This window comes from Salvia splendens, chromosome 5 (genome assembly GCF_004379255.2).
Source record: "Salvia splendens isolate huo1 chromosome 5, SspV2, whole genome shotgun sequence".
In the NCBI taxonomy this organism is placed as follows: Eukaryota; Viridiplantae; Streptophyta; class Magnoliopsida; order Lamiales; family Lamiaceae; genus Salvia; species Salvia splendens.
This window is the reverse complement of record NC_056036.1, coordinates 30995538-31004922: the sequence shown is the minus strand read 5'-3', so window position 1 is coordinate 31004922 and position 9385 is coordinate 30995538. Positions and strand designations below refer to the sequence as shown.

Here is a 9385-nt window from a genome sequence, read left to right as displayed (position 1 = left end):
GAAAAATTTGAGATTTGAGATTGGAATTGAATGAAAAAATGAATTAGGAATAAGGTTTTTATAAAAAGAGATTAAAGAAATAAAAAAATTAAAATGACGGAAATTCGCCTCCGTGGCTGTCCCGTGGCCGCACGACTGCCGCCCACCTATCCGGCGAAGCTGGATACCCGGCAGTGGCACCACCGCCGCGGCGCCCCTAGACACTCTGACCTTTCATTTAGTTGCCTTGTCATGTTACTATTCACTGTATCCGTTTTCATGAATGCATGACATTCTTTTCTTCCATGTTCCAGATATTAAGATCATTGATAATCCAGTCTAGTAGATTTTCTTTATTTCTCATTGGTTTTCCTTAGCTGTGTAATCTATTTCAAAGCCAAAAAAAAGTCCAGTTAGGAAATATTTTCTTTTTCAAATCTTGCTCTCTCTCGGTCTAGCATAATTTATGAAATTCTAATCTGATTCACCGCTCATAATCTGAACTATGCTGGTCGTTTTACCTTTCACCCTAGTTGGTAATCACTCTTTTTTTTACCACAGCTCAACCGGGTTTGCGGATTAAGGCCAAAGGTCTCCCAACGGGTGGCAGGATTTGAACCCATCCGCGATCCCAACTGTGCTCGACCCGTTGATTGGTAATTACTCTTTTGATGTTAGTTAGTTTTCATGTTGTCAATGTTAGATAACGCACCACTTGCCCAAATCAGTCACACAACCCACTGAGGTGTGCTAGCATCGGCAGTCCAGTTCTAAGTAACACAACCTCAGCTCGACATTTTCTGAGGAATTCGACATAGCTTGCCTTATACAGCCTGGACTGAGAGCTAGTGGGATAAATTTGCTTGGCAAGAGCTTTAATTTGGTCCTGCAACCACAACCAAACTGTAATTATGGAGGTTAAACGCTCCAAAAACGAATCTGGAAGATTGCAACTGATCGTATCAATCCACATGGAGTCATGTATATATATCTTGTGATGCTAATTCGAATAAAGATAAGAATCCGTTTGCAAGTAGCAAACGAGAAACATGCAGCTATTAACATGGCATCTTTTGGCTTTTTTGAATTCACCAAGTTGGTGCGCCATCAATAAGCTATCACTAAATATTTAATAAGTAGTGGTCAAGCTTTCTTGATTTATCTAATGCACATTATTATATCTGGCTTAGTTAGTGACTTGGTTTGAAAAATAATGCATTTCAATTTGGACCATATATAACTTGGAATGGCATACCAACACCTTAGGCAACGACTTTTTAATGTTGAACTTTGTGATGGAAACATTCTAGTATGTATCATAACTTTCAATATTTTAATGATAAATTATGAATTTTTAAAAAAATTCAATTGTCTCATTTAACTAAACTTAGTGCAATTATTTTGCTTTCTTATACTCAAAACAATATCATTTAACCATTTACGTTGTCCCATTAATAAATATTTATGTAATTATTTGTGGTGTCCCATTAATATATATTTATGTAATTATTTGTTGACAATGCTAAAACTTTTTCACATGTACTGCAATTTAGCATCGAATTAGCCCCCAAAAAAGCTATTATAGGACAATTGAGAATTTTTAAAATTTCGTAATTTGTCATTCAAATTTTAAAAAGTTAACAATAAATCAGAATTTGACCAATCTTCATAAATACATAAGCCATTAACCCAATTCTAAACTTTTCGTTGTTGTATGTTAAAAATAATTATTAAATGGGTTGAAAGTGTAAGGTAATTTAATAATTTTTCATAATTACAATTGCATCTTGCATAAAATAATTATTTAAAACTCCTCAAAATTAGCCTTTTATGTATTGATAAATTAATTTATTCTTTTACAGAAGGAGAAAGAAGAAAAGCACAGTAGAGAAGGAAATCAAGAAAACGTCTTGATTGATGCCAAGCCTTGATCTTCAAATTCCATCCCTATCAACTGCCTCGCCCTATGGGCCTCAACTACCCAATCCGTGGTGCTCAATATCCAAACCATGAGCAGCGCACACACGATTTGGGCCCCCAGTAGGCCCAACCATAACCCCAATAGGCCCATTTCCAATACAAAGCCCATCCATATTGCCAGTGGCAATCCAACCCCATAAAACGACCCCACATTTATATTGGCGCTGAGGGACACCCTCGCGCTTCCCCTCAGCACCCCACACCCGGTGGTCTGCGGGTAGTTTCCCAGCTCGCAGAGCCCAACCACCGGCATCAGCGCCGCCGTCAGGGCGGCCACGGCCTTGTCGTCCGTGAACGCCCGGCCCCACGCGCCGGCTACAGCCAGCATGGACGACGAGGTCGCCAGGCTGGTGGCAGCCGCGCACGCGACCGCCACCAGCGAGGCCCCCCTCGCCCGCCCCGGCTGCCCAGCGCCCAGCTCGTTCCCGACGCGGACTGATGCTGCGAGGCCCAGGGTGGATGGGAAGACGTAGGCGAGGGAGGTCGCCTGTATGAGTATTCCCATGCAGGCGACCGCCTCGGCGGCGTCCGGGAGGACGCCCGCCAAGAGGATCATGATCTCGTACCACCACCACTCCAGGCAGACGGCGGCGCAGCTAGGCATCGCCAGCTTTAGCAGCGCCTGCCACTCCTTTGCGGTGGCGGCACAGCTGCCACCGCTAAGGGAAGAGAGGTTGTCTACATGAGAAAGTAGAGTTATCAACTGGGCCAGGTCGGCAGCTGCAGAAGCCAGGGCCACGCCAGGGACACCGAGGCGAAGGTGGGCAACGAGGAGGTAGGCAGTGGGGACATGGAAGGCGAGGGCGACGGCGGCGCTAGACATGATGGGGGAAATGATGTTCTGAGCTCTGAGGTAGATCTTGAGGGGGTTGATGAGGGATTGGAAGAGGAGGGAGGGGAGGGAGAAGGCGAGGTAGGGGGTGGCGGCGGCGGAGATGGAAGAGTCAAGGTTGAAGAAGAGGAGGAAAGGGTGGATGTTGAGCCATAGGATTGAGATGGGGATGCATGCGAGTGAGAGGAGGAGGAGAGTGCGATAGAGGGTTTGGGAGAGGAGGGGCCATTGCTTGGCTCCGAATGCTTGGGAGGAGATGGGCTCCATGCCGAGGGCGAGGCCGTAGAGGATGGAGTAGCCGGAGATGTTGGCGATAGCGATGGCGAGGGAGCCGCCGGCAAGGGCGTCCTTGCCGAGATTGCCGAGGAAGAGCATGGAGATGAAGGACTTGCCGTAGATTAGGAGGCCGGTGATGATCATGGGGAAGGCTATTGTGTACAGCATTTTCATCTCAACAATCACCTCTTTGAAAGAGAGGCGAGAACAGCCATGGAAGTCCGAAATGATCTGTGCACTGCGTTGGGTACGGAGAAGAGGAGAAGAAGGCATGGAAGCATTTACCAAAGCTCACTGCAACAAGTAATGTGTATATAATTAAGAAAACAAATGCATCACATGAATATAGAGATGTAGCACTTACATAAAAGGTGGGTGTTTGTGGTGTGGGAACAGATGGGATATATCTAAGGAAGAAGACGAGGCAGATATTTGTAACTACTTACTGCTAGACTAGGCTAGGAGCATTCACCCCACTTACCAACACTATCCTCATCATTATCTTCTACATAATAAACTTACATACCTTTATTTAATTGTATGGCATTCAAGGACTCACTTCTCACACCTTGTTTTCATCTCATATCTTCCATTTCTATTTATTTTGAATTTTGTTTTAGTGGCCACTTCTCTATCCTTTGGTGTTTAATTGAAAATCGCAAGAGGCAAGTCCTTGAGAAAACAAAATATAGGTTTATTCATAAAAAATGACATAATTAAAATTATCTAATTGTTTAATTAAAATATATTATCACATGGCTCAAAATATATCTAAATCTAAAAGCTAATAGTAGTATTTCATTTCTAAGAGTAGATCAAATATAATTATTTTTTTGTTAGTGTTGAACATGGTAGATTGATATTTATACTTGAGGTAGTGTTGACATTTTTTATTGCTGTTATTTTATTATCTGTTGACATTTGTTTAGATCATATTTTGGAATTTGTTTAATATTTAGAGTTTACATTCGATTACATCTCTATACTTAGATGACTAAAAATATATACTCCCTCCATTTCTCAAAATAGGAACTTTTGAAACGAGTCAAATTTTAAAGCAAAATTGGTAAATTAAGAGATAGGAAGAGTAAAATAGATAAAGAGGCAAGAGGAAAAAAAATAGTGTAATTAGTGCTAGTGAATTGTAGGGTCTATTTAATTGAGAGTTTTGAGTAATAGTAATTATTTTCCAATATAAATTACCTACGTTAAATTCATCATAGGGCACGTGATATCTTTATTATGTTGGTTAAGTTGACTATTGATACACCCATACACTAAATCATTATTTAATCATAACTATTAAATAATTATAAAATATGTCATGAAAATAAAAATAAAAAAACAACCATAAAGAGAAGCAATATGCAACGTAAAGATTAAGAAACAAAAGATTTGATGTTATTTGATTGAACATTTGATTGACATTTTATTAAAAGATTAAATCACTTTGTAATTAACTGCATACTGAAAAGTCAATATTTAATACTTTTGATTATCATTTTATTAAAAGATTAAATCACTTAATAATTAACTGCAAACTGAAAAGTCCATATTTAAATGCTTCTTTCATTTTTTTTAATAAAGGGATTTTTCCGCCAAATCAGTAGATATTAGAGAGAATAAAATAAAAGGTAGAAGAAAGTATGAGAGAAAAAATATAATTATTATTTTTGATAAAATAAAAATAACATTATTATAATAAAAAGATGATGAATTAAGAAAATTCAAATTAACTATAAGAAATATTCTAGTTTTTAAAATATGCTTTAAAATATTTCAAAATATGTTTAATTTTCATTTATTCATAAAAATTTTAATTAGTATTTAAATATGTTTAAGTTAATACATATATCTTAAAATTATCTTAATTAATTGTTTTACATTCTATAAATATGACTAATTTTCATAATTATGTATTCCCTCCGTCCCAATGTAGTTGGGACATTTCTTTTGGACACAGGATTTAAGAAACTGATATGGTAAAGGTTAAAACGGAGAGAGTAAAGTATGAGAAGATAGATTTTTTTTCCAAAAGTAAATGACTCAACTACCTTTTGACAACCCAAAAAGAAATACGACTCAACTACCTTTGGACAGAGGGAGTATTATATTGACCACATGTTAATTTTATTGATAGCAGGCTGACTAGCCCTTTGGGCTAGCCCGAAACCCGAATATTTAAATTAGGATTGAATATTTAAATTCGATAAAATCACATTCTGATTAGCTCTCGCCTAATTAACCTGTAACCCGAGCAGAATTGGACCTAAATCTAGTGAGCTGATCCAATTGACATCCCTAACTAATACACCTACAAAAAATATCGATTATATAGTTATTCTAGCATACGAAATGTCATTTTAAAATAAAGTGTGCTGGATCGAAGGTGAGTACCTCACGTGCGAGTAGGGGCAGGAGTTGTTATTCTCCCTACTGCAACGACACAAGTACATGGAAAATACCCTTCTATTTATGTCAGTTGCGCTGCCCATGCAACAGCACCACTATAACTAATTTACAAATCAATATATTCAATACTTCTTATCAAACTCCATTATTATCAAGTAAATGTATAAATCTGGGTATAAATATATGAGCGGAGAAATGGATAACTCACTCCCTTGAAAGGGCTTAAAAGGAGGAAGAGTAATCCAAAAATATACTCTCTCTATTTCATGTTAATAGAGACATTTATTTTCGGCACGAAATTTAAGAATAGTGTATTAAATGAATGATGAATAAAGTAAGAGAGAAGAAGAAATAATAAAGTAAAAAAGAAAATTACTTTTAAAAATAGAAATAATTCAATTAACTTGAAACTTCCCAAAATAGAAAAATGACTCTATAAACATTGAACGGAGGGAGTATAATTAGACGTGACCTTCACCAAGTTGTCGTGGAACGAAAATGAGTGTTTTTCAACATACACCTTCATTGCACATATTGGCTATAATGCACATCGGACTTCCACATGCGCAAACAAATAGATCAATATCAACTTGGGTCTACTCTGATACCATATAGAATTAGGACATTAATCATCCCGTATAAATTCGGGTGTAAAAATATGAGTGAAGAAATGAATCACTCACCCCCTTAAAAGGGTCCAAAAGGAGGAAGAGTTATCCAATAACATATAGATGAGACATGATCATCAGTCGATGTGGAAGAAGAATGAGGGGTTTATCAACAATTAGAAAGGGCAAGGTAAAAAACTATCACTACCGTTAAAGAAATTCATCACTAAGTCGACATGGAACAAGGAGAGTTTTCCAACAATGAGGAAGGGCAAGGTAAAAAACTATCACTATCGGTAGAGAAATTGATTGAAAACTCAAAATAAACAACAGTTAATTGGTATACATGTGAGGAAAGGCAAGGTAAAAAAACTATCACTATCAGTTGAGAAATTGATTGAGAGCTCAAAAGCAGTAACACTCAAGGCTGAAGAACAAAGAAATATCAGTAGCTACTGCTTTTATAATGCATTCCTTTCAATACAGCAGAGAGAGCAGAAGAAGGTAGGCCACAAAAAGGGATGTATCATTGCTTGAAATGAAGAATACAAAAATCATTACTATTTTCATCACAAGTAAACAGGGACCATCATGTCCTCCTTCTTCCCTTAAGCCAGACATGATCTTGCTTTATCACATCCCCACTTCTGGGGTCTTGTTGCTCGAAACAGGTCCAGCATCGGCATAAAGTTTCGTGATCATGCTGTCAATTTTTACACCCCAATTGATACTAGTGTAGTTTATCCATCAAATTAACAAGACACCAACTTTACTAATTGGACATGATCTCCAAAGATTGGACATCTCATTTATTCTTGCCGCATCTTTCTGTGCAGCTCAGAAAGAAGTGTCAGCAACAAGATATTTATTCTAAAAGATGGTCAACAAAGCAAGGCAATTTGATGATGTTCCTTTTCTAACTGACAAACTTGGGAGTCATTCAATTGAATTTAAGTACATATTTGCACAGAAGAAATTAGGGTTAAAAAAACCACTGTGAGAAGGCATCTTGGTGGTGTGCTTGGGATTTCTTCTGACTTCAATTAGTTAGAGACTTTCTTCTGTGCTGCAGAGGGAAATTAAAAATTCATTAAAGTTGAGAGAAAAGTACTGCAGAAAGAAACTAGTTCTACAGCGGTATCAGGAATACATACTTCTGAATTTGAGGTTATTATATGAGTATATAGCTCTAGCATTTTTCCAGTATGGGGACTGTGTGAATCATGTTATCATTCACATTTCATGCTTTTAAGTTCCCAGTCATAATTTCCAAGAAACTTCCAGTACATATATGGTTGGTCATTTAATATATAAGAAAGAGGCAGCTCCAGTAATAGTTTCTTAATAAAACGAGTTTTACAACCTCATTTTTCTATGTTCCACAACCAAGTAAACTTATGAATAGTCATTTAAAACCAGGCAATTTTCTAGTGGATGCGATTCAGACACAAGCCACCCAATAAATCATTTAGCATCAATCATGATGCTGAGGATGGAGGAATTATTATCTACCATAAATGGATAAAATATGAGTGATTCATAAAGCTATAACTTATAGCTTTATGAAACGGGTAGCGGGTAACGGGTAATCCCGAACCCGACCCGATACCCGCCGGGTATCGGGTACCCGTTACCCGACGGAATCGGGAAACGGGGCGGGGTCGGGTATAATAATTTTGGGTTTTGCGGGTATCGGGTATCCAGATACCCGACCGGGTAAACCCGATAGTCCTGAAAATACCCGATATATATTAATATTTTATAATTTTTTATTTTTTATTTTAATACTTGCTGACTGGGCTGGCTTAAAAATCATAATGTAATTTTTTATTAATAATATATTACAAAACGTATTTTTTAAGTTTTTAACTTTTAATTAGGGTTAGGGTTAGGGTTAAGATCACAAATCTTTTTTCCGTCTTTTCTCTTATTCTACAGTCTACGATTCAACTCCTTGTCTCCTTCCACCCGCCTCCTCCCTCCTTCTACCCGTGATGGTAAGTATAATTCTTATTTATACACAATTTACATTTCCTTTTCATATTATAAGAATTAGAATTCTTATTTGTTTCTGTTTATTTGTTTAGTTTTAGTTAGGATTGATGCCATGGCTCCAACGAGCAATGTCCATGGTGCACGAGTGATGCACGCGCCAGATGAAGAATGATTGGTGAAACCGTGTGAAACTTTTATTACTTTAGACTTTTGGTTGAAGTTATTTACTTATTTTATATTTAGACTTTTGATTAAAGTAAGACATTATTGCTTATTTTGTTAACTGTTTTCATATTTAGATTTTTGAATGGTAATTTGGAGTTTGGATTTTTTGGCATTGTAATTGAATTTGGATTACATATTTACAGGTGGTATTTGTGCAGCTCATATGATTATTTAAAGCAGATATTTAAAAAAAAAATTAAAATATAAGTTCTCAATTATTCTTAAAATTTATTCAAATAAGCATTTGTGCAGCTCATATGATTATTTAATCATCTAATTCCTTATTTATTCTTGAATTTAGATGTATAAGTGTAACAATATAAAAGATTAAGAATTTTAACTTAAAAATTAGAAATAGACGAAGACAAAGAATCAAAGATTACATGGCTTAATCTCAATTTTCAACAAAATTAAATAAATAAAAAAAAAGTTTCAAGTGAGACTATTACATTTAGCAAGTAGTCTTTTTAAAAAAAGCATCTAAAATATACAAATAATATTTTAAAAAAGAAGATTTAAAAAAAAAAAATTATTTCGGGTCTGGTACCCGCGGTGTCGGGTGCGGGATACCCGACTCGGGTATCGGGTAATACCCGACTAACTGCGGGACGGGTATCGGGACTAACTTTTATGCCAAAATCTGGTGCGGGTACCCGTTTCGACACCCCTAGCTATAAGCAACATGAAAAATAGAGCATATGAGCTTTATATGAAATTTATAACAACTACATATTAACCATCTGTGGGGAACTAAAGCTGGGCCAAGTTTTCTGGTGAAGAACATGCAAACATTCAAACAAAAGGACCCAAAGTGGGCCTATTCTATGCTTCGCTGTAAAAGCAACATCTAACCAACTTCCCTCCTAAAAGAATCCTGGTCCCCTACCATCCCTCCATATGATACAGGCACAACTCATATGAAGAAACGGCCATTATTACAATTGTATCAGGCTTTAGAAAATTGAAATTTCAGGGAATGGTTAACAATTTGCAGATACAAAGGTACTTGAATACTTCATAAGTTTTCAGTTTGACCATCAAGCAGCACCAAGAGAAGAAAGCTCGTATTCACAATACA

The 9385-nt window shown here is 36.9% G+C and overlaps 1 protein-coding gene across 3 annotated transcripts; it reads right to left on the bottom strand.

Moving 5' to 3' along the window:
* Positions 1 to 1782: 1782 nt before the first annotated feature.
* LOC121803050 (protein DETOXIFICATION 51-like) lies at positions 1783 to 3680 on the bottom strand. Of its 3 annotated transcripts, none has more exons than XM_042202764.1 (2): positions 3594 to 3680; positions 1783 to 3361 (listed from the first exon to the last, which is right to left on the bottom strand). In XM_042202764.1, the coding sequence occupies exon 2, from the start codon at positions 3338 to 3340 to the stop codon at positions 1877 to 1879; it is 1464 nt and encodes a 487-aa protein (XP_042058698.1). In that variant the 5' UTR covers positions 3341 to 3361; positions 3594 to 3680; the 3' UTR covers positions 1783 to 1876. The 3 variants fall into 3 exon arrangements, with proteins under 3 accessions (XP_042058698.1, XP_042058697.1, XP_042058699.1); XM_042202763.1 differs by lacking the exon at positions 3594 to 3680 and adding an exon at positions 3432 to 3578; XM_042202765.1 differs by lacking the exon at positions 3594 to 3680 and adding an exon at positions 3514 to 3550.
* Positions 3681 to 9385: the final 5705 nt, after the last annotated feature.

Coding starts and splice junctions, on each gene's coding strand:
- LOC121803050 (XM_042202764.1), bottom strand. CDS start 3,340: ATGCCTTCTTCTCCTCTTCTCCGTACCCAACGCAGTGCACAGATCATT.